At 39.8% G+C, this 25,873-nt stretch overlaps 2 protein-coding genes across 14 annotated transcripts in view; both read right to left on the bottom strand.

The window, feature by feature from the left end:
- LOC134746861 (ring canal kelch homolog) overlaps positions 1 to 13,798 on the bottom strand; it is a 38,845-nt gene extending 25,047 nt beyond the window's left edge. Inside the window, exons 1-4 of the mRNA XM_063681435.1 lie at positions 13,476 to 13,798; positions 5,947 to 6,000; positions 4,408 to 4,561; positions 1,715 to 1,855 (exon numbers count right to left, since the gene is read on the bottom strand). Of these exons, the coding sequence (XP_063537505.1) occupies positions 1,715 to 1,855; positions 4,408 to 4,561; positions 5,947 to 6,000; positions 13,476 to 13,504 (378 nt within the window). The 5' untranslated portion in view covers positions 13,505 to 13,798. The remainder of the gene's footprint in view (positions 1 to 1,714; positions 1,856 to 4,407; positions 4,562 to 5,946; positions 6,001 to 13,475) is intronic.
- Positions 6,909 to 12,918, bottom strand: LOC134746859 (uncharacterized). Of its 13 annotated transcripts, XM_063681432.1 has the most exons (4): positions 11,918 to 12,918; positions 11,310 to 11,429; positions 7,782 to 7,852; positions 6,909 to 7,343 (listed from the first exon to the last, which is right to left on the bottom strand). In XM_063681432.1, exons 1-4 carry the CDS (start codon positions 11,954 to 11,956, stop codon positions 7,064 to 7,066), a joined length of 510 nt encoding a protein of 169 aa, XP_063537502.1. In that variant the 5' UTR covers positions 11,957 to 12,918; the 3' UTR covers positions 6,909 to 7,063. The 13 variants fall into 13 exon arrangements, 12 of the variants coding, with proteins under 12 accessions (XP_063537502.1, XP_063537497.1, XP_063537499.1 ...); XR_010128272.1 differs by lacking the exon at positions 11,918 to 12,918 and adding an exon at positions 11,597 to 11,911 and having other exon boundaries at positions 6,909 to 7,852; positions 11,334 to 11,429; XM_063681427.1 differs by having other exon boundaries at positions 6,909 to 9,697; positions 11,918 to 12,901.
- Positions 13,799 to 25,873: the final 12,075 nt, after the last annotated feature.

Here is a 25,873-nt window from a genome sequence, read left to right as displayed (position 1 = left end):
GTGATTGTTTCCACTCTTCCAAATTACTATGTTTTGCTGATGATATGAAAATTTTTACCAAAGTCAATTCATTAGATGATTCTGCTCTTCTACAAGATGACCTTACGCGTCTCGCGTCAGACCAATAAATTAGACCTAAATGTATCTAAATGCTTTACATTAACCTTTACGAAACAACAAAGTAGAATCCCAACTACGTACAAGCTTAATAATCATGTGCTCAAAACTGTGTCATGCATTAAAGACCTGGGAGTCACCCATGATTCAAAGCTTTTATTCGATACTCATATATAGGTAGATAATATAGTAACTAGTGCTACCAAAACATTGGGATTCATTATGCGTAGTTCTTTACATTTCACCCAAAGTAAAACCATAAAAGTTCTTTATTGTACATATGTCAGAAGCAAGCTTGAATACGCGTCTCAAATTTGGAACCCACATTATAATATTTATATTAACAGAATAGAACGTATACAGAAAAAGTTTGTAAAATACCTCTACTTTAAATTGAAAACCCCCTATAATTTATCAAATTATGATAATATTTGTAAAAAACATCACCTTCTCCCACTACATAAACGTCGACAGATTGCGGATATTACATATATATTTGAGTATATACTCAAAATTTTTAATGGTAACATTGATTGTCCTGAATTGCTCGCTAAGCTCTCCTTCAATACTCCATCTAGACCTAAAAGATACTTCCCTCCCCTTTCAATTCCATTTTCATCACGTAATTACAGAAAGAATAGCTTTCTATTGCGAGCTGGTAAAAGTCTAAATGAACTAACGAAAGAGTGTGATATTGACGTTTTTAATAGTAACATCACAACTATAAGACGGATTCTGGCAAACAAATTACTTAAGTGAGCGAGTCGTATGCGATAGCATACTCATAATAATATTATTGTATCGATCGATGTATTTTATTAGTAAGTTTTGTTTTTCTTAGATCAGTATATTAAGAGTATAGTATTGAATTGTGGGTATTTAATAAGTAGGTATTCACATTTTGAAATTAGTATTAGTTGAATACGTTGTAAATTTTTTTAGTGCTAACCACCAATTATGTGTTAACTTGTTGCTATTGGTGGGAACCTATAATTGGCTATTTGTTATTCACTTATATAACTATTGTATAATTGATAGCTGTTGGTTCTCCGAAAAATAAATAAATAAAAGACAAATTCAAAAGGCCTAAGGCTCAGCCAAGAACGCTCTGAACACTCCACAGTGGTGCGCTTCCGTGCGTGGCTGAAGGAAAGCTGACATTGATATTGAAACCGGCCTTATTCTCAAATCAAAGTATTTTAAAAAGCGACCTGGAAGACCGAAGGCTCGCAGACCAATGATGCTGTGGGGTGCCTTGTGCAGCTAATTCGCTTTTTTTAACACGCTTTTATTAGGTCGACCTAACTAATGTCGATGTAACTAATTTAACCATCTTCCCGGTTTCCGATGAAGCTGAAAATTTGCGTACGCAAGTAAGTCGGGTGACAATGCAATATTATGGTACCATCGAGCTGATCTGATGATGAAGACAGGAGGTGGTCATAGGAACTCTGTGATAAAATAACGCAACCTAATTGTGTTTGGGGTTTTTAGAATTGTCTCGATGAGTATTAGTTGCCTGTGGAAAAAAAGTACAGTCAGCGAAATAAAAGCTTGTACCAAAAATGAAATTTTTGCCAAAAACTTATTTACTTACCTGTATGGTGATGGTGGGCATCGTCCTCTCATCAAATTGTGTGAACATGGCTCTGAAGTAGGGGGAGCTCGCAGCGAGCACCGCCCGATGTGCGGCGACGCCTTCGTCTTCCGTGTCTCCCGCACCGCCCTCCGCGCATGCCTGAGAAACAAAAACCGTTTTGGAATCTGCTTCCTCAAAATAAAAATGAAAGAATTTTTTTCCCAAGCGGAAGCAGAGACACTTCGCTCAGTTAATTATCTATATACTCTGACAGTGTACCCGGAGGCTGATATCGCAGAGCAAGTCATCCCGTCGCATACGCGCCAGCGTCCAATAAGCGCGTAGCGTGCGCCGCCCGCTGCTTCTGTGCGCTAGGAACATTCCTCTATAACGACGACTGCACACAGCGGATCACAGTGAGAACTCTGTCCGTAGTAGTATTTTGTCTACTTGTGACTACTTATCAAAGAGAGAGAGAGAGAGAGAAAGAGTGTATAGAGGGTTATTGTCATAGTAAATTTTGTAGTCACAGTAAATTTAATGGCATCTTTCGACACATGATTAAAACTAAAAATGAAAATGAATAAAAATATCAAAAAATATACATATACATTACATATATGTAAATGTTTTTTTTTTTATGTGATATTCAGCAAACGAGCAGACGAGCCATATTTTTAGAACGCCATATGACTTTGACCTATGTTCTTTCACTGATATGTGTTAAAATTGTTAAATATCAAACGGTGTCGCCATCTATTCGAGCATAAATTTTTCTTGATTTTCCGAGGCACGTTTTGTTCTTAGACCATACTTATCTTATACCACAGCTTATACGGAGTTACATATATCTTTGCTCATAAGTCATAAGTCATGACTTATGGCTGCCAGACATGGAATCTCACTGAACAAAATACCAGAGCTCTACAGACATGCCAACACAGCATAGAAAGGAGTATTTTAAATATTAAACTACGAGATAGGATAACACTTACAGCAATAAGACAGACAAAAATTACTGATATAAAACACTACATCAAAAAATTTAAATGGAACTGGGCAGGCCATATTATAAGAACAAACAAAGACAAATGGGCCAAAGATGTGATGGATTGGTGTCCTAAGTACAATAAGAGGAAACAAGGAGGTCAATACTGTAGATGAGAGGACGACATAAAGAAAACAGCAGGAACAACATGGATGAGAATAACAAGAGACCGATTAGCATGGAGAAATCTTGGGGAGGCCTATGCTGCAAAGCAAGACAATCTGCAGAAACGACATAACCGGTGCCAAAAGAAAAAATTGAATAAAAAGAAGAAATAATATAAAATAAATAAATAAATATGTAAGTAAACATAAGTTTAGGTACTAAAAATATGTATGTAAGTTAGATTGTTAATAAAGGCTTTTATTATTATTTGTATCTCATATAAACTCTTATTATTATTATGTGTATCTCCGTTTTAAAACTCTCGGGTCTTTCGAGCCCGGTCATTTATAAGGCGTGCGTGGGGATATAGATCCAACACGTAGAGGCCGTTTGGAGAGATTTGATGTCATGTAGAACGCCTGGTGGAACCCATTCACGGGTACATCAATAGATATCCGTGAACCGGTTTCAGCAGGCATTGGAAACTATTGTAGAGAGTATGGACAGAGTACTGATCTATGGTTTAAGTTTGGGTGGTTAAAAGACTGGGCTATTACAAAGAAGTCCGGACACCTGCCATAACATTGCTTGCACAAGTTATCGAGGCAGGCGGTGACTCGCCACTCGTTAGATGGGCACCTGATGCGCCATCGTAAAGATGGCCAGACGCAACACCGGAGTGAGCGGCTCAGGGGTGTCGAGAGGTGTGCTGCGCTTTCTCCGAAGTTACTCGCGGCGTTATGCCCTTTAACACTTCCACCCCTGGAGCATATAACTCTTACGACTCCCCTCTGGACGGCCAATGAAGGCAAGCCAGAGCTGAGAGTCCTGCGGGTCCCCTTGGGGTCCACTCCGACCGACGAAGACACGCCGGAGACGGAGACCCTGACCGACTCTCTGGAGCACTCGGGTCCGTGGGGTCGTCACTCCCCAACAGCTCGCCACAAGCTGCCCTGCGGGCTTATTATTATTATTATTTATTTTTTATTTTTTTCTCGGCTTTCACCGGATTAATACTGCCATTCACGGGCCTAGGCCAAGTGCATGTCAGGTAAGTATTCTTACATTTTAATTTGTTGAATGTGAATCAGGTTGAGCAGTCATGTCTCTAGGAGTGGTGTGCGTTTCTGTGTTCGTGGTTAGTGGTTCTATAGTTTGCGATATGGTAGGATTTAAGGTTGCATAAGTGGTGGATTGTGCGGTTGGTCTCGCGACAGCAGGGGCTTCATGGTGAGTTTGAAGGAATTTTCTTACTATTCGGCATGAATTAAGGATAGCGGCTTTTTGAAGTAGGTGGAATGTCTTAGGTGGCAATTTTAAGGTCTTTAAGGATTGATGCAGCTGTGTAGGTATTACGCCTGTAGTGGATAAGACTATATTAGGTATTATTATAACTTTTTGGAGATGCCATATACGGGTTATTTCATCTTTTAGTTCTATGTATTTGGTAAGTTTTTCGGCTATGGTACTCTGTAAATTGTGTGTGTTAGGAACGGCTATGTCTATTATTTTATTTTTTTATTTTTATTGATTTAAATATTATATCTTTGCTATTTACCCTCAGTCGTACGTCGCAGAGCGTGTCATCACTGCGCAGGCGCGCGAGCGCGTCCAATAAGCGCGTAGCGTGCGCAGCGCGCGCGCCGCCCGCCGCTTCTGCGCGCTGAGAACATTCATCTAGCGATGATTGCGATGCGCAGCGGACCATCAGGCTGGAAATATAAAACAGATGATACCACGCAGCCACGCATCCACGCAAGACAATTTTACCTCTAAATTGATCAAATAAATCAATATTTATTAAAAATGTCATACCCTTTTAACTTCATTTTTTAACGCATCCTCTAAACAGGTAGGTAGCATAGATTTACTCCACAAATAAAAACATCGACATCACTCCTGCCGGCGTACAAATACGATCACATTCGATTGGTAGAATTTTAGAAACTATCCATCAATACACTAATACACAGTGTTGGCCGAACGTTAATTGCAATTAACCATTAACCAGTACAAATTGAACCGTAAACCGTAACGGACGGCTACTATAATTGCACGAATTTAGTAAGCGTTTAAAACGCCAAACTTTTAAATATATCCACCGGTGGAGGTCTATTGACTTGTAGTCAGCTGTGACATAACTGATAGATCTATGAATGAATTTGAGCATAGCCTTGCCTTGCGATGACGGCGCGGGCGCATTGCGCAAGACGTATCTCTGCCTACTGCCTAGTGCCTACAATACTCTTCATGTCGAAACTTGAAGGTCAAACTAGTTTGCAAGTTGTATGTGTGTAAACTAATATTTCTACATGTGAATTAGTATGTTTGTATTTTATAATTTTATTTACAAAACTTAGAATAATTTTGCCGCAGATTAAGCTGATAGATTAGAGTTTATACATGTGTCATGTATTTATCAGTATTTACTTAATTAATTTTTTTAGTTATTATTTCAATACTATATGTATAAACACCTACATTTATCTCATGACCAGAGTCCTAAAGACAACCAATCCAATGAACGAGAGAGAGAGAGAGAGAGTATTTGAATGTTATTTAAATATCTACTTTTACTCTTTAGTTGTTGATATTAGCATCATCATTAATATATATTTTTTTTTATTTAATATTCAAATTAGTTACACAGCATTACAGTATTACTACTAAGGCACTGCAAACTACAAAGCAAATAAAAATACAAAGATACCAGAAAACACAAATAATAACAAAATACAATTTAAGTAGATTTGGGTGACGACATAACTCCCTTGCGTCGTCTGACTTGGTGTAAATATGTATATTTGTCATGTTTAGTGTTAGTACCAATGACAAATTTCATAATCAACATATTTCAATCTGGCTAAGAACTACACCAGATAATGCACATTAATTAGATAACAAACCAATTTAATTGATAATATATTTTTTTACATTGCAAATTAGTTCGTAGAAAAGCTAACTTAAAGCCATAGTGAGGCCGTGTCATTATAAACATCATATTTTCATAGAAATTTGACATTGCCATGTTTTGTCATTACAAATGCGGAACAAACTAAGCTACAGAATAAAGCTGTTTGTTCACAACATTGTTTACCTGTAGCGGCCCCTGTCCCCATCTCCTTCCACTGCACTGCTCTCCTCCGCTGCCCTGTAACCACAAGGAAAGAACTGTGTTTCAAAGATTGTCATAAACTATGTAGCTACTTAGCTAATTTTGCGGTTTTACTCATGTATTTTTAAGTCACTCCTGGAACATGTTTCGGAGAGCCTAGGTCTCCATTTACAAGCACTAGCAGTGCCTAAAAAATACGTAAGTGAAACCGCAAAATTAGCTAAGTTAGTATGTCTCACGATAGTTTAAATTCGATTATGTAGCTACTCAACAATAAATTTAGTTTATAGGCTGTTAACCTCGCCAGTTATCTTTGCATAGTTTAAAACTAAATGAATGTAGCTCTGCCATTTGGCAAGATTTTCTCAAATCAAATATTTAGTTTGCATATCCTCAAAACATAACATGGTTGTTCAGCGTTGGAGGTAATGGCGACCAAATGAAAGCAGAGAATCTGATATCTTAATTTAATGTTTTACAGAAGGCTGGTTAGAAAAAGTGGGCTTGTCTACATACATGTAGAAGCTTATATAGTAAAGTACAGCGCCACACTATGACACTACGGATTGGTTAGGAACTATTACATACATTGACATAGCTAACAGCTTATTGAGCACTTAAACTAGTACACAATAGTTTCGGTAGATGTCACCTTTACATATCATAGGACGATTGAGAGACTTAATCTGTCTAGATTAGGTAAGTAGGTACTTAGGTATGCTAATACCTACTTATCTGCTACTTGTTAAGATAGGTCTTAACATTTTGCCACCCCTTGAAATAGTTAATGTTTTATGAGTAACATTAGGTATTTCAAAGAATAGGCTTTATACATTTTACCTATCAGTAAGGATGGGCAGAGTTCTTTGTTACGAGTTATAGTTAGGTAATTACTTAAATTTTAATTAGATCTGTGCCCATTCTTATAAATGAAACAACAATAGGAAATGATTTTTATTTTAAATAGGGAGTAGGTATTCTAATTATGTACATAGGTACTAGGTAAGTAAGGTAATTTAGGTACTTAATTATACTTATTAGACACTTAGTTATAATTATTTGAACTTTACATTAGGTTGGTACTGTTGGTAGGTATTTACTACTTATATGACTTCACCCGAAGTAGGTAATGGACAAATGTTATTGAACGCGCGTTGGATGTCCCCTCTGGCGGTTCGGATGACGGCCACCCTGGTGACGCCATCCCGGCCCGGCTGCGTCGCGACGATCTTGCCCAGCCTCCACCGGCAGGGCGGCAGACGCTCGTCTCGTACCAGGACGACGGTGTCGACTGCGAGGCTTGGGCCGCGCGCGCTCCTCCACTTCGTGCGTTCCTGCAGCGTTCCGATGTAGTCACGTGACCAGCGCCGCCAGAAGTCCTGCGTGATTTGTTGCAAAAGTTGATAGTGAGTTAATCGGTTCTTTGGTACATGGTTATAATCTTCGTCCGGAAGTGAATTTGGTGCTTTTCCAATTAAAAAGTGAGCTGGCGTAAGGACAGGATAGTCAGGATTTGAACTAGGTAAGGGACATAGTGGCCTAGAATTTACCATAGATTCTACCTGATATAGGATTGATACAAATTGTTCGTAAGTTAACAAAGATAACCCTAACACTCTTTTTAAATGATATTTGGTAAGTTTTATACTAGATTCCCATAGGGACCCCATATGAGGTGTATAGACAGGAATAAAACTCCATTTTATGCCCTCGTCTGCGCAATGAGATACTAGCTCGCTCGAGCTGTCCTGTAGGTATTTTTGTAAATCTTTTAGCTCGTTACTAGCCCCATGAAAGGTTGTTGAATTGTCACTCACCAACTCCTTCGGTTTACCTCTCCTGGCGATGAATCGTCGCAGCGCCGCCAGGAAATTGGCTGACTCGAGCCCTGTAATTAATTCGAGATGAATTGCCTTTGTTGCAAAACAAATAAACACTGCTATATAGCACTTAGAGACCTTGTAACCACGCCCTGTCCTATCTCTAATGTTATAAGGTCCTCCATAATCGATACCCGTGATAGCAAAGGGGGGGGAAGGATTTACCCTTGAGGGGGGTAAGTTTCCCATTATAGGGTTAGTAGTCTTTGGATTTGCTCTAAAACACGGAACGCATTTATTTACAATTTTCGAGGCTAACATCCTACCTTTTGTTGGCCAGATGCGCTCGCGAATAGTTGAAAGTAATAACTGAGGGCCAGCGTGCAGAGTACGTATATGTGCGTTTGCCATCAGTAGTTTGGTAAGCGCGTGCTCGTGACTTAATATTAAAGGATGTTTTTTTTCATATGCATAATGCGAAAGACCGATTCGTCCGCCTACGCGAACGAGTCCGTCCTTCATGAATGGGTGTAAAGATAATATTTTTGATTTGTTAAGAACCGGTTTATTGTTTTGCAATAATTTATATTCGTGTGGGAATGATTCCATTTGTGCATGTCTAATTAATGCGTGATCCGATTTTTTTAATTCTTCTACGGACAATGGTCCTGATAATTTATTATTTGGATTAATTGTTCGAGTTTTATTTTTTGTATTATATATAAATCGAAGTATGTATGCTAATACATGAATAAGTGTTTTATCGCTTGACCACCTGTGGAAAAGATATTGTATCGTGTCGTTAGATTCTGTGCTAATAGCCAAGGTGAGAGTTATGTTTACGTCGCTCTCGGCCTCGGGTGCATGATTTAGTGACTCAGAATCGTGGGTCGGCCATGTGTCCGGACTTTGGGTCAACCACGCCGGCCCAGACCACCATAACTGGTTGGTTTCCAGCTTGCCTGGTGCTACCCCTCGGGACAAAAGGTCGGCGGGGTTATCCTCCGAGCGGACCCATGACCACTCGTGCTTGTTTGTAAGTGATAATACTTTTGTGACTCTGTTACTAACAAAACAAGTTAATTTAGGGTTACTATTTTTTATCCAACATAATGTTATTTTTGAATCTGACCACAGGTTGATTCCGGAAACGTCACATTTTAATGCTCGTTTTATTTTGTCGACATGTGTCGCGAGCAGTAAACTGGAACAAAGTTCCAAATTTGGAATAGTTTGGGGTTGTATTGGACTTATTTTTGATTTTGAGTAAAGTAGGTGAACTTGTACGTTTCCTACTCTATCGCTTGATCGTATATAGATGGCAGCGCCATAGGCTTTAATACTACTGTCACAGAACCCATGAATTTGTATCGTTACATAATTGGGTATGACTGTACATCTCGAAATTTTCAATTGGTTTAATAAAAACAAGTCTCGATAGAATGTGTTCCATTCTTGGATCAAGTCTTGTGTTAATTCGGTATCCCAATCTAATTGAGCCTTAAATAATTTTTGAATAAATATTTTGGCTACTACAATTACTGGTCCCGTCAAGCCTAGGGGGTCGAAAATGGACGAAATTACCCCTAGTACCTTTCTTTTGGTGATTGGGTGTGAAATTTGGTTTTCTTTAATGGTATACATAAGCTCATCTGAGTCACTAGACCACGCTAAACCCAGGACCTTATGTGTTTTATCTCCAAATTCGGTTGTGTGTGTGTTTTGGTGTGTGTGTGTTTCGCTCACCCGTTTTATGATGACTTCGGAATTGGACTTCCATTTCCGCAGCGTGAAGTTGGCTCCCCGCAGGATCTCGTTCACCTGTGATGCAGTTTCAGCTACCTGATTCTCGTCGTCGCCGCCGGCGATAAAATCGTCCATGTAGAACTGGTTCGCTATGGCCTCTGCAGCTGCTGGAAATGTGTGTTGGTTTTCGTTTGACAATTGTAACAAACATCTGGTTGCAATATGTGGTGCTGACTTTAAGCCGAAACTTAATGTGGTCAGCATATAAATTTGGAGTCGTTGGTGAGTATTTTCCCGCCAAAATATGCATTGTAGGTATTGTTGATTTGGTTTAACATAAATACATCTGTACATTTTTTGTATGTCAGCGTTAATAACATATTGGTATTTTCGGAATCGTAGAAGTATATTTATGAGTTCGTCCTGTATTATTGAGCCTTTGTATTGGATATCATTCAAAGAAATGCCGTTATCAGTTCTGCATGAGCAGTCGAAAACAATTCGAATAGGGGTTGAGGGGGAGTCGCGAAAAACAGCTTGGTGGGGTAGAAAATTACATGGGCCATCATAATTATCTTGTAATTGAATCATATGGCCAGCTTGTTCGAACTCGCGCATGAAATTCACATATTTATCTTTAAATTCGGGGTTCCGCTCGAACTTGGATTCTAATGTTTTGAACCTCCGATATGCTATGTGCCTAGATTGACCTAACTTGGTAGGTGGCTGCTTTAATGGAAGTTCTATTTCGAAATTACCCTCAGAGTTGTGAGTGTGAGTTTTCAGAAATATATCCTCACATTGTTTTTCATCATAGGGTAAATTTGGTGCGGAACCCTCCTCTATTTCCCAAAACTTTTTTAATTGAGTTTCTACTGTAACTTTACATTGAATGGCAGACTCGGTTTTTTTTTGTACGGAACCCGTGACTATCCATCCTAATCGCGAGCGTCTCAGAACCGGTAATCCGGGCCCGAGCTTGTATTTACCGGTAAGAAGTAAATCAAAGAATATCTCCCCACCGATAAGCAAATCTACATCTTGAGCTAAGTTAAACTCGTCATCAGCTAATTTATAACGCGACGGAATGTGCCAACGTTGCACGTTTGGTATTAAAATGTTGGTAGTACAAATTATAGGCGTAATAAAACAGGACAAATTCGTTGTAAAGGTTCCGTCTAAGGAATGCAATGTTACGTCACACGATTCTACAAGGCTAGACACTTTTTCATTGAAACCTATGACATTTAAGGCAAGTTGTTCCTTGTTTAATTGTAACTTTTTGGCCGCGTTTTCGGTAATGAAATTTTCTTGCGAGCCATTGTCTAAAAATGCCTTCATTTTATGCACATTGTTATGCTTATCCCTAACGAGCACTTGGGCTGTTGTAAGGAAAACTGACCTATTTCGCGCATTGTTTATTTGTTTTTCGATTAAAGTGTTATTCGACAAGGTAGTCTCGATTTGACTAGAACTCGGTTGTTCGTCGATTAACGTTGATATTGGTAATCGCGTTGGTACGGGGTTACTACCTACATGAGTGTTGGTATTTGGTTTGTGTAGTAACGTATGATGCTTGCCCTTACATACTCGACATGTACTGGCCCTGCAGTTTGTTAAGACATGCGTTCCGGACAAACAATTAAAGCATAATCGTAATTTATTCACGGCTCGGATGCGCGCGATAACGTTTAATGCACTAAACTTTGGACACTGATTAATATAATGCGTACTCGAACAATACGGACACTGGTTACATTTAAACTGTTTGGAGGTTACCTTGATAGGTTCGGACGTGGTTACCATGGCCTTCTTGGAAGTGCTGGGTGCGTCCGATGGTACTGCTGGGCTGGTCGCTTCCAGCCGGTCAGCTCGGTTCTTTAGGAAGGTTTTGAAATCCTGCAACGAAGGCAATTTTCTCAAATCAACACTGTTTTCCCACTTTGATTGCAATCGACTGTCTAACTTTTTAACTAACATGTGAATAATTGCGAGATCCCAATTTTCGGTAGGTACATTTAATGAGCGCAAAGATCTCAAATGTTTGGAAATATTATCGCACAGACCTCTTAGACCCGAAGGAGTTGACGGTACCGGTTCCACGTCGAACAAGGCTCGCATGTGGTTGGTGACTAAACGTTTAGGATTATTATAACGTTCACAAAGCATCTGCCACGCGAGCATGTACGCGTCCTCGGAGAAATCGAGCGAACTAATTACCTCAAGTGCGCCGTCTTGTAAACAACTGCGTAGGTACTTATATTTTACGATCGGTGCTAAGCTAGCTTGGTTGACTAGGGCATCAAATGTGTCTCGAAATTGCAGCCACTGTGTTAGGTCTCCGTCGAAGCTAGGGAGGCTAATTTCGGGATATTTTATCGACTCACCGAGGGGTTGCTGCGGCGGGGCTTGCGGACTATGGTCATTTGGTGTTGAATCGGTATCTACCTTCGCCAGCAGCTTGCCCTTAGCGCTAAGTCGGTAAAATGTGTCCTCAAATGACATACGCTCGGCCTCGTGGGCTTCGATGTCCCCTTCGTCGCTGCACAGTGTCTCGATCCGGTCCTGTATCTCAGAGAAATCATTGTATAACTTTGGTAATTGTTCTAGTCTTAAGCTTATGTCTACAATTATTTCGGCCGTCAATGCACTTGAGTCGATTCTTTCTATAAATTTATTAAATACAGTTAATTTTCGCTTACAGACACCTCGTCTATTTTTTAACTGCCTAATTTCTAACTCTTCTAGAGTGTTTTTGGAAGTTTCTAACATGATTAAGAACGATTACAATTTACAATTTGTAGGAAATAAATCGATTACAATTAAATTTGGTAGGGAGATTTGGTAGATAGGTTAGGGAATGCCAGCTCACTTGCCTTCTCGATTGATGCTCGTGCGCGTGGCGTAGCTTGGTGATTGCCCTCGCTTGGGCGCTCCTTCTGCCTCTGGTGTGGTACCACCCACGTGGTCCCTTTGGTACTTGCGGTAGCCGTTCCCTGCTGCGGCTGCGGTGCCACGCACGTGGTCCCGCTTTGGTGGCTCGGTCGGCGCCTGTCGCGTTGGCTCAGGCCGCTCGATCGAGTGGTGTGGTCGCCTCCTAGTCACCTCTTCAGCTTCTTCAGGTCGGCGGAGCCCCACGCGGTTGCTGCCTACGTGGTAACGTTGCTCTCCCGGCCTAAATCAGGATACGCGGCGATTCCTCGACGTACCGGCTCGCAAATTTTACTAAATTTACTAGCGATTCGCTTTAAAGTACTGAGATTAACCGCGATTTAAACTAGGGGTCACCATTATGTTCAGCGTTGGAGGTAATGGCGACCAAATGAAAGCAGAGAATCTGATATCTTAATTTAATGTTTTACAGAAGGCTGGTTAGAAAAAGTGGGCTTGTCTACATACATGTAGAAGCTTATATAGTAAAGTACAGCGCCACACTATGACACTACGGATTGGTTAGGAACTATTACATACATTGACATAGCTAACAGCTTATTGAGCACTTAAACTAGTACACAATAGTTTCGGTAGATGTCACCTTTACATATCATAGGACGATTGAGAGACTTAATCTGTCTAGATTAGGTAAGTAGGTACTTAGGTATGCTAATACCTACTTATCTGCTACTTGTTAAGATAGGTCTTAAATCACCTTGATATGAAGAAATAAGAAACCAACTTGAGAATCTTGCTTTACTTCCTCAAATTGCAATAAATAGTATAGTTTAGCAATAGCAAACAGCATTTTAAGAAACCTCAACAATAACAGTATGCATAAAATTGAGTAAATAGGGGTATAAGCAGGTAGCTGGCAGTAGCTGCTTAGAAGTTCGAAGGTAGTTGGAAAGTAGCACTGACACTTGTGATCTAATCGAATGATCAGGCTCTTAGTATGAAGATTGTAGGATGTTTATACGAACTATGAAATCGGAAAATAATGATGCTAACATCTGCCTGTCGACGTCCATGGCACGCATGTGTCTCCAGGGGTCCTGTTCCGCCTCCGCGGGCCCCTCACGCTCCGGGCCGTCCAGCGCGCCAGCTCACTTAAAACACTTCTACTACACTATATCAATTCATCACCACAATATTCCACTTGGCTATTTACTACTTTTAACAAATTTTTGCTTAAAATGTAATTTACAGTTCGCAAAACTTCACAAAAGCACAAAATCGACGGTTCGATTTAATGCTGAGTTTGTTTTGTCAACTTTGACAGTTCGCAAACCAATGACAGTTAGCTGTTTGTTTGACAACTAAATAATCGATTTTGTAAAATGCTTAAAATTATATCAAATTTTGAATTATTTCTATCATTCTAATTGACAAGTATGTACAAAAATATATTTTAAATTATTTTTTTACAATATTTATTAAATTATAATAAATTAGACTGGTTTTCTTGAGCGCCATCTAGGGAGCAGGTATGTTTTTTTAACCACATGACAGCTAGTGTCACCCTCTACTGAAGTTATAGCAGTAGTTTAAATTGATGACCAGAGATGGCGCGGACCTCAAATATTTTTATTCGTTGGAAATAGCATAGAGTAACATAGGAATTCGATTTTTTATTTGTATAAAAAATAACTAAAATATAATTTCTTATTTACCGATTATAAATAGGCACTACCGTATCCTAGTTAGTCGTTAGTCCTGGCAAGTAAGAATTGAAAAAGAACCTTCATTGTAGTACCTAGGCAAGTACGAGTACGCCGTGGAGTACGCAAACATAACATGCTTCTGTCCCACCGCCGCGCGCTGACGATTTGCGAGAAGCGAGTTTTATTTATCACAGATACACATATGATTATTTTATGGTTTTACACACTTTTCGGGTCCAGTCCCCGCGAAGTTTAGGTACTGGCGGCTGGATCCGTGTGGGGTTTTTATAGCTCTCGAGACGAGAAGCGATTAACAACGAGCGAGTTATTTACTCATTTCTTTATTTATACCCTTGACTCTTGACTCTTGACTGTACATATTACCGTGCCTGCACCAATGCACCTTACGCAAAATATATCGAGATACACATATATACTACATACCTACGCCTGTCTGTATTCCGAATTCTCGATACATCGGTGCCTGCTGTGTGCTGCTGTCCATATGTCCATGTTTGCGGTTAGTGAGTCCGGGCGGATGCGGATATTGCACATTTGCATGGATGCACCGCCCGCGCCCGCCAGGGGACCATCCTCGCCTTCCTATGGGTCGGTTCGGTAGAATCGGTAGTCGGCAATGACCTTTTCACCTCACTCGCTCGGAAAACCTCAGCTAAAAGTCTATTTTATCCGCCAGCGTGTAAAAGTCATTTGAATTTCGAACACAATGAATATGTGTGCTTCTCTCTTGTTTATTTTGTTGATTTGAGTGAGGTATTATGTCTTAAATTTGATATGTTAAATAGAGGGCAAAATTAAATGGTTTTTTTTCCGTAGTGAGGTGATAAGTTGCGTGTTCCGCACGGCCGCAAAATTATTTGGCATCTCGTGTCTTGAAAGCCTCGCTACGCTCAGAAATCTATCTTTGAACCATTCTCTTAGATTCCTTCGCTCGCTCAGCTTTCAATTTCAACTCTCACGCCACATAACCACTTTGCTTCCTTGCATAACAAATAATTATATTTATAGTCGGTACGGTACTATGGGTACAGTCCACGGTATAAAATAACTAAAATATCGAAGGGACAGTACAGTCTCAATCTGTTTTGGGAGTGTATCTGGATGATAATGATAAAAGATTTAATAGATTTTTTTGATACAGTTAGCAGAAAAATTAGCGAAAAGTACTTATTCAAAGCATATTACACCTACACTTATTAATCTTATCATGTTCGCCGGCGGAACTTAAAAATGTCGTAAAAAAGTTGCGAGAGAGCTCTTCAAACATTCAGCCAGAATGCGTCCTTTGTTTCTAAGCGTCCTCTTCAACGCTTCACTACTAAAAGGGCGTAAAAACCTTCAAAATACTTTCTTACTTGTGTCGTTTTGGGTTAAAAGGCGGCCGGTGCAACGAGGGCGTTCAATATCACACCATGCATATTCAAAGCTCGCTTTGTTTATAATCCCCACATAATCCCTTCCAACATGCCCGCTTGGCAACAGTCAAAATCAGCTGGTCGATTGCGCAACGCCGGTAACCCTGTCTCGCTCGCACTGGAGTGGTGCATATCATCGTCGCATTCTAGCGTTTGGTGGTACAGACTGCTCTAGGTGCAGTCTTTGTTCGTGGAAATCGTGGAAATTCGATTAAAAACGACAAAATACCGCACAAATATTAAAGATAATCATGTTTTATAGAGTTTTTATATGGTATTCGACGGTTTTAGGTGGTTTTGTAAGAAATATCAAGTGAGAAACCGCCTCGCCGGTTCAGCGGGGGTGTCTGCGCCGCGGGGGACACACACCCAGCTGGCGCGATCGATCGCCCCCTCGCCCCGCGCCGTGTCCTTGTGTTCAGTGGTTCGCTCATATCTGAGTGTTGCCGAATGAGCGAACTTATGGGCCCAGTGATTACGAAATTACGAAAGCATGGGTTCCATTAGGAGTTTCCGCCTTTTGCCAGGCGACACGGTAATACGGTATCTTCCGGGAATCGTAGCTCAACATTGCACACTACCCATTGTACCCAACCACCCAACTTTGCCTGACTTAAACAGATTCTCTATCAAGAGTAATTCAGGACATTTAGGAATAGGTATCTCCCCGGGGAAGTCGCGTAAAAAACATTTATACGGAAGCCTTCATTCTCCTTTTAGTAAAGGATACAACTGCTCAGCTAAAAAGGCAAGCCAGTCGGATTCGAGCTCTATGGACTTTCTGCTTCTGCTGCTACCTTCCAAAACTCAACCCATGGCAAGAGCAGCAATGAAAACTTACATGTCGTTGAATTTCCATACAGTTTAATTTTCATTGACTTGATACAGGTCATAGTCATAGTGAGACACAGCAGTCCTCTATGTAAACTAGAGTCTTTGATTATGTATATAAGTTATATAACTATAACTTGGATCTTTTTAAATCGAGACTGAATACCTATACAATAATATATTATGTACATTATTTTAGGTAAGCAATACCACGCAATACTAATATGCATGCTCCATTATCTATCATAGATAGCTGAGGTGAGGGGTGAGGGTCTACCGCGAAAACCGAATTTCGCAAATGGCGGGCATCTTTCTCTTTCACTCTAGTTACGCTTTAATTGGAGTGAAAGAGAAAAATGCTCGCAATTCGCGAACTTCGGTGTTCGTGGTAGGCCCTCATCGGCACTATAAAATATAGTTTATACCACAGATTATATAATACTATGTTTATACCATTAGGTGAGATTGTGGTCAAATGCTGACCTTTTACCTTTCTCCAAAAAAAAGTCCCATAGTAATCAGCGGTATCCCATCAGCCGGAATGTATGAAACAGTCTTTTTCCCAATTTCAGCATTGGTCCCATAATAAAAGTCGTGCAGTATGACCTTTAAACTAAGTCACTACCCTGTATTCGTGTGATTCCTGTTTTCTTCCAATACTCCAGACAAAGGCTTTATTGCACCATGTGACATTGAATAAATCCAAGGACGATAGAGGTTAGGTAGGGGTCGTCGCCGTCGTAGCGTAGAACGAGAGCGGGAGCGGCCGTAACGAGTTGCTGTCTCAGCATGACACGGCCAACACGGCCCTAAGATTAGAGCCGACATTCACAGTACCTAGGAATGGGCTCGCTCTGATAATGAAGTGTAAGGTCAAGTAGGCATCATGGAGACTATAAAAAGGAGCCAAATCTCTATGTACGAAAAGTGTTCATATGTTATACTCATGTCCCAGAGCCTAACTAGCGCCACCGGAGAGATTAGGAACTATTATTTACAGCTGAAGGCTGGTCACTTTTGCAATAGTTCTGGCATAAGAAATTGTCGTCCTTTCTATACCGTCCATAGTAGGCATGTTACTTACGTCCGAATCACTGCTTTTGTATATAGACTGTAGACTGTACCACATTGTACATTGTAGTATTACGCCTTCTTTCTGAAGCAAACTTTGGAAGGATCTTTATTCTTATTTGCTATGGATGGTATAGAAAGGATGCCAATCTCTGGCAGAATTGTTGCAAAAGTGATCGCTTTCAGCTTTAAATAATAGTTCCTAATCTCTCCGGTGGCGCTAGTTAGGCTCTGGGACATGAGTATAACATGAACCATATAACGCAACAAATAACCCGACCTAATTACGTAGGTTGTTTTTGGTAGTATTTCGGTGTATGGTGGCGCCGCCTAATTACTGTTTTTTGATGGACACTTTTCATACATAGAGATTTGGCTCCTTTATATAGTCTCCATGCTGGTCACTTTTGCAATAGTTCTGCCATAAGAGATTGTCGTCCTTTCTATACCGTCCATAGTAGGCATGTTACTTACGTCCGAATCACTGCTTTTGTAGACTGTAGACTGTACCACATTGTACATTGTAGTATTACGCCTTCTTTCTGAAGCAAACTTTGGAAGAATCTTTATTCTTATTTGCGTTGAATCTACTGGTACCTAGTGGTAGGTAATACATTTGTAAATAAGTACCTACATGAAAGTAAGTAACAAGATATGTCAATAATTAATAGTTATTTGTTTTACAAGGGGGCAAAGTTGTTGTTTAACCTCTCGTGCTAATATTGATACCCGAGCAAGCGAAAGATTCCTAAATTGAACCACGACCGTAGCGAGTGGTTCGAATAATGAAATCTTGAGCGTTGCGACGGTTTCAAGGCACGAGGGTTAAACAAATTTTACCACCGAGTGAAACACAAAAATTTTCACCAGTGACCACACCAACACAAGGAAAATACTAACTGTAAAATGTATTGCCTTTGTTAGGGAAGTGGGACGTCGCATTAGGGAGAAGGGGTCTGACGCCCGCGCGGGTTCGTACCTGGTGCAAAGGTTGTCCATCGCAATTCAACGTGGTAACGCGGCTAGTGTGATGGGCACCTTTGCGCCAGGGACAACTCGGGGGGGACTTTTTGACTAGGCTTAAGTTTAGTCTTAAGTTGTTATTGTATTGTTTTTTTTTTTTGTTATACTGACAGTTATTGAATTCAATATAAACTGTAAAATATCAAACAAAATCAAAGCGAATCAAGTCAAAATGAATGTTATTAAATATGTATCATTCAAAATCATCATTTAAAAGTAAATTCTACCAGCCAACATAAGGAAACTACTCACAATTTTCATTTGATTATACTTTGCCCCACATGTGGATAAAATGCAACTTTCTCACCAGTTTTTGAACAATGAAGAGAGCCTTTACCAGCTAGTGTGGTCAAAATTACATTAGGTATGTATTTTTGGGTAGGACGGTAGGAGGCAATGCGAAGTCATAACGGTTTTCATCCTATTCTCACATATTGTTTGTTGTGCTATCAAAATGAACTGAACACAAACCTAAAAACATTATTAATAACTAATAAGCTAGCTATCTCGTAGCGCGTTTATCTACGCAGTTATTCCCATGGTCCTGCTACTCCTGCTCCCAATGCCCCATTCCGGCCCCCATGAATAACTGACAAACAGCGCCTAGTTCATATTTGATAGCAATGTGCGGAGCGCAAGTTTTTGTCCTCGCTGCGTGAACGTGAAATTATGGATGAAGGTTTTATGGGAATTTTTGTGTATTAGGTACCCCCATGCGTTTATATCCGGCAGCGGCAGCGCGCAGTGTAGGTTAGATGTTAGATTAGGTATGTACGGCGGCCGGGGCGAGGGGCAGCACCGGCAGTATGGTATGACAGATGCAAGACTGTATACCCTGTATACTTACTGTTTTAACAATTAAAATTTGATTAATATGAAAGTGTAGATCATTTTGGAAGTTTGGAATCCTCGCCCGTTCAGGTACTTCTGCTGAGTGTACTTTCCTCTTTGCCACTTTTACTGATTTGACATATTAAAAACACCTTTATGAAAACCGCATCAAAATCGGTTCAGCCAAACGCGAGATTATCGCGAACAAACATACATACATACGGGTCAAACTGAGAACCTCCTTTTTTTAAACTGTTGCGTTATTAGCGCTATCTGCGACCAAGTACTTATACTAAATCGGCAAACGAGGCCAATTTACAATACAAAGTAACTTTGGTATGATATCGGCGCCATTATTGTAAACTTTGTAAAGGTAACCAGGGCAGCGATTATCCTTTTAAAGGCTTAAATAAAAGGACACGATCGAGCGAATACAAATGGGCTCGAGCCGAGCTCGGCCGGCGAGTCCGTACAAAAGGTCGCGGCTTGCAACACCTATTTAAATATTTCGTAAAGGAAACAATGTTGAGAAATGGTTTGGAAAGAGACATATTACATATTATTGATACCTATATACAGTTTAGGGAAAAAAAAACCTATTTTAGGTGTAAGAGTGCTTGCAAAAAAGTAAAAAACTTTGTACTACCGACTTTATGACGTCCGGCAACTACCCCCACCAATTTCGCGCTTATCAGCGCTTATATTTGTGTTCAGGACATCATACAGAATGCACTGATACGAAATATACCCATCAGGTGATCCGTCTGCTCGTTTGCCTCCTATTTCATAAAAAAATATACGAGACGACATGAGCGAAAATCGATTTCTAGAAGACTTTTCGGAAAAAGGCCAGGCCACTATTAAAAGGCTCTCTATTCTTCAAAAACTGATGAGAAAGTTGCATTTTATCCACATGTGGGGCAAAGTAATCAAATGCAAATTTTGAGTTATTTCTTTATGATGGCTGGTAGAATTGACTTTTAAAGTTTAAATGATAAATATTTAATAACATTCATTTTGAATTGATTTGTTTTGATTTTGTTTGATATTTTACAGTTAGTATTTTCCTTGTGTTGGCGTGGTGAAAATTTTTGTGTTTCACTCGGTGGCAAAATTTGTTTAACCCTCGTGCCTTGAAACCCTCGCAACGCTCAAGATTCCATTTTTCGAACCACTCGCTATAGTTGCTAGTTGCTACGCTCGTGGTAAAATTTTGGAATCTTTCGCTTGCTCGGGTATCAATATTAGCACGAGAGGTTAAACAACAACTTTGCCCCCTTGTAAAACAGGTGCCTACTGCCTACGAGTATATAGCTACCCATACCCACAGATTGATTATTAAACGAATGTCGCCCATGGCCGGACATTCCCGTAATGGCCGAGGGTAGCAGGTGTCCCCCCGTTTTCGCATATTTCACGAAGGAACCCATTAGAACCCGGATTATCTGATTTTTTAGTGCTTCCGCCTTTTGATGATGTTTATCGTTTATCGCCGTTGATAAAGCACGGTGTTTTTCAAGTATTAAGAGAAAAAGGTTGGCACAAATAATTCTGTAACTATTTAAAATTATTAAAGCCTGTAGAGTCAAACCAAAAAAAGTCTGCAGAGATTTTGACAGCACACACAGTGCAGGTGTTATTTTAAACGTCAAACTTCTATTAAATTATGACGTATTATATAAATGCGTGTACTGTGCTGCTGTCAAAATCCCTGCAAACTTTTCTTGATCTAACTCTATAAGTAAAAATAGGTATACATATGGCGCATAAGAGACTGCGTCATGAAATAAAAGTAATGTAGAATATACTTTAATTGTTAAGCCATGTACCTAACGTTTACTTTACATATATTGAACTGAATTTTAAGCACCTAGCTATCAATTGAAAAAACAAATTAGGCGGTAACCTTGATAGATCAACAAAAAAAACAGTCTGTGACCGTAGATTTTAGGTATTTACGTAGTTTATCTACTCTCTACTCTACTTACACATGTTCAAATGATTCAAAAATACTAATACGAGCTTAATAAAAATAATGTCTTCATAGGTTTAGTTTCGGTACAGTCACAGATTTTTTCGGAGAAACCATTTTATCTAATTCGATTGTAATAAGAATTCACATCTGACAGCAAACTCCACGGGGTAGGTAGGTACCTACTTTATTTGCAAGTACTCGTAATTGTGGGGTACACGACGAGTTCTCAAACATGCTCAGCAAATATTGGTAATGCTGTTTGTCGATGCTCTCTAGCTCCAACGTGATGGTTCGCATCTTGTCATCTATCTGAAAAAAGTCTGCAGAGATTTTGACAGCACACGCAGTGCCACAGTTATGGAGACTATATAAAGGAGCAAAATCTCTATGGATGAAAAGTGTCCATAAAAAAACAGTAGGCGGCGCCACCATACACCGAAATACTACCAACAACAACCTACGTAATTTGGTCGGGTTATTTGTTGCCTTCTATGGTACATGTCATACTCATGTCCCAAAGCCTACCTAGCGCAACCTATTTACAGCTGAAAGCTGGTCACTTTTGCAATAGTTCTGCCATAAGAGATTGTCGTCCTTTCTATACCGTCCATACGGACAACATTATACTTGATGTTAGCTGTACAGTATGAAAGTACACACTGTACAGTGTTTATCGCGAATATCCAAAATCGAATCGTTATTTCTTTATCTGCCTCTCTAATATCGTTCTGGCATCGAGTGTTAAATAGAGAGTTAGATACTGAGATTTCGATGTTCGTGGTAAGCTCCCACTATAGTATGAATGAATAGCAGGGCCCTAAGGAGGGTGGGATTCGATATAAAATACAAACAATCAAATTAAACATTGATTGATAGGGTGTTTGGTGCGTACTCGTATTACGAAGGGAATCGATGTACAATTTGCTACTTTACACTCGAGGTTTTACAAGCTTTCAGACTTTTCGAAATTTAAACTGCTTATCGATTTCCTTTGCTTGTTTGAAATGCACTAGACAATTTTAAAGCGGTTAAGTATTAGAAGTAATTACTAAATTGTTACTTGGTCTGTCGAATCTCTAACCTTTTTATAAGAATAAAAATTGCTTATTGCCACATATCCAGAAGTACATAAGAAAATAAAATAAAATTACATATAATAATAATAAGAACAACAATTATTAATTTATAAGTAGGGATATGTATATATATGCATTCTTACTGCCAAGTTTGTGCAAAGTTAGCGTAGTCAGAGTCTACTTATTTTTTGGAATTCCCTCCTCTAGTTTGCGGGAAAGGAAAACATTATATTACTTATGTGCGGACATAATGAAAGTGTGTGTTTACTATCAACGTCATCTTTTCACACTTCCACACACTATCACTGAAAATTATATACAGGGGTATTTTGGTCCAAGGGAAAGAACCCTAGAACACTGCAGGTCCACTACCCTTATTTATTTCTTCCGCGGAACCCTCCTCCACAAAAAGCGCGGAAATTAAACTTCCGGGAGGTTATATGGATGTTTTCGGCACAAAGAAGAATGTAATGGAAAAAGTTGTTGAAAAACATATTAATAAATTGCTGAATATGATCGTACAGCGGTGTCTGAAGCTCTGAAGTCGCAAAGGAGTTGTGAACTCGAGATTTCGTAATTTTTTTGCGGTTCATCTTGCGCTTGAGATATATTCTGCAAGCCTTGTTATGAGAACCTATTTATGGCTAACCACAAATACCTCATCATCATCATAACTCTTAAGAGCCTGGCTCTTGTCGGTGGAGTAACCGCCACTCCGTTCTTCTTTCTGCCACTGTTTTGAGCTCCTGATACGTCACTACGTTGATTTTCTCCTTGTTTTGGTCCAAAAACGCACGTCTCGGTCTTCCTCTGCCTCTCCTTTTTTCTATTCTTCCTTCTATTATAGACTTTATGTAAGTATAGTGCCGTATCAGGTGCCCCAACATGTTTCCCCTTCTGTTTTCAATCATTCTCAGCAGAGATCGCTTCTCACCTATACCTAGTCTAATTAATTCATTATAATGATAATGACTATAGTCAAACAAATCTTAAACAACAAACTACATTCATACAACTACATTTCGGTTTTGTTTTTATGTTCTGTGTTGTTTTGTGTTTGTTTTACGTGTCAACGGGTACACTGAAAATCAGCGTCGTAACAATACTCATGTGCTGCGACACATGCTGAGTGTTATCCTTTTCTGGAACCACTACCCAGGTAGCAAAATGACGTCAGCGACGTCATAATGACGGCATTATTACGTCATTACGACGTCGCTGACGTCATTTGACGTCATTTTGCTACCTGGGTAGCAACACTGTAGCTTCTAACTTACCTAGATTTAAGCCTATTTTAATGTTGTTGTGTATGTGTGTTTAGAAAGTTACTCTATGGTTTAGAATAAAGCATAATTCATTCATTCACGTGAAAGAGAAAAAATCCTATGCTGCCCAAATTTTATATGAATATTCTTTCTCTTACCCCCGGTCGCTCGGTGGCGCGTCTATAACTACTGGTATATACTATGTCTATGGTCAATCCCAGGTTGGAATCAATCCGTTCATTCCGATCCAATATTAAAATTCGCTTTAGACAAAGTAGCCAGTGATCACATGCAGGGGGGTGTTCATGTTCACCCACCGTCCTGTCCACCCAATATGCAGTTCACAACTGGCTAACAAATAGAACTAGACCCGTATAACCAGAGATTGTTGTTTATTATTCAAAAAACATTGTAATTACAGAGATGTGTGAGGATAGCGAGGGATGTGTTTGTTAAGTACCAATAGAATTACTTCATTTACTCGTCCTCGTTCAGCGCAGCTCTAACTGACCCCAAAGAGGGTCTTCGCCTCCGAAATGAGAGCACTCAACTTTTCCCTATCCTGCGCCGTTTCCTGCCAATTATCGGCTTGAAGCTGACGCAGATCCACTTCTACACTGTCTCCCCACCGAGGGTTCCGTACTTTTTAGTATTTGCCTGGCGGTATCTGGGCCTACAACCTGGCGGCCAACATTGCAGTCGGTCTTCCTAAGTACGCTCTCTTGGCAGCCCGATCCTCTCAGCTCTAGTGGACAATATTCAGTTGGTTCGGACAGCTCAGCCAGCTGGCAGCATAATTAAAAAGACCGGACAAGTGCGAGTCGGACTCGCCCACCGAGGGTTCCGTACTTTTTTAGTATTTGTTGTTGTAGCCGCAACAGAAATACATCATCTGTGAAAATTTCAACTGTCTAGCGTGCTCTAGTTATCACGTTCATGATATACAGCCTGGTGACAGATAGACGGACAGCGGAGTCTTACTAATAGGGTCCCGTTTTTACCCTTTGGGTACGGAACCCTAAAAGCACATCTCTCGCTACGCTACACATCGTCGTGCGATAATGTTTTGTGAATATCTCTGTTAAATGTTATTCCCATGTGTTTATTTCCTCGTTAAATAATTTTGTGCTTTAAAAATTCAAACACGATACCTCCGGCCGAGTAATTACCTTAATTACCGGACATTAGGTACGCGGCAGGTTTTCTAAATTGCGTTCGGGTTGTGTCCTTTTTCGCCGCGGTGACACTGAGTCGAGACAGCTGGGTCGTAGCGGCACGTAGCCACAGAATAAGTAATAAGTATAAATATAAAATAAATAAACATGCATTGGTACAATATAAATAAAGATGTAGATATATTCAATTAATATATCTATACATACTTGTCATGAATCCATCAAAATGTTTTAATCGCAATCCGTCCCTGTCCCTTACCTGTTTCGTGCATCGTGGCGAGCGCGGGCTAGTCCAACGCTAAAAAAACCAGTGTAAGTGCGCTCTCCGATAACGCGCCTTTGTTACGCATATCGATGACACATTTTAGACTGGTTCTGTAGCGTTCGACTTGCCGGCACTCAGTAACCGCAAAGACCACAAGCTAAGGAATATGTTGTATGTAAGCCACTTGCCATCGTAGTAATTTGTATACTTAGGTCTAGTCGGCTTCATATATAACGGAGCGGCCAAGGTATTCAAAAATATCTGAACATGTAAAGTGCATGTTTAGTTGTTTTTCGATATAGGTACCATAGAGTAACTTATACTAGAGCGGTACTGTCATAGTAAATTTTGTAACCCCAGTAAATTCACTGCCATCTGTCACACACTTTAAAACTAAAAATTAAGATTTATAAAAATACGATAAAATGTATTTAAATATAGATAAATGTTTTTTTTTATATGCATTAATTATTTTTATGATTTTGACCCATGTTCTTTCACTGATATGCGTTAAAATTGTTAAATAACAAACGAAACAGTCAACGCCATCTATACGACAGTGGGCCAAAACTAGTGGCGCCCTCTGAACGAGAATCAAATTTTCTTGATTTTCGAGGCACGTTTTTTCCTTAGACTGTAAACATCTATTACGGAGTTATATCTATCTTTGTAGGTACCTATCTAATGGCGACTGATGTAGGTACATAATGCAAATAATAATAATAATAACGTATACATACACGTAACGTATGTATAGGTATACATGTTATGTATCGTGTTGAAGTCAGATTACGAAT

The sequence above is a fragment of the Cydia strobilella genome, chromosome 13, assembly GCF_947568885.1.
Source record: "Cydia strobilella chromosome 13, ilCydStro3.1, whole genome shotgun sequence".
In the NCBI taxonomy this organism is placed as follows: Eukaryota; Metazoa; Arthropoda; class Insecta; order Lepidoptera; family Tortricidae; genus Cydia; species Cydia strobilella.
Note: the sequence above shows the minus strand (reverse complement) of the source record. Positions and strands in the feature narration are given on the sequence as shown.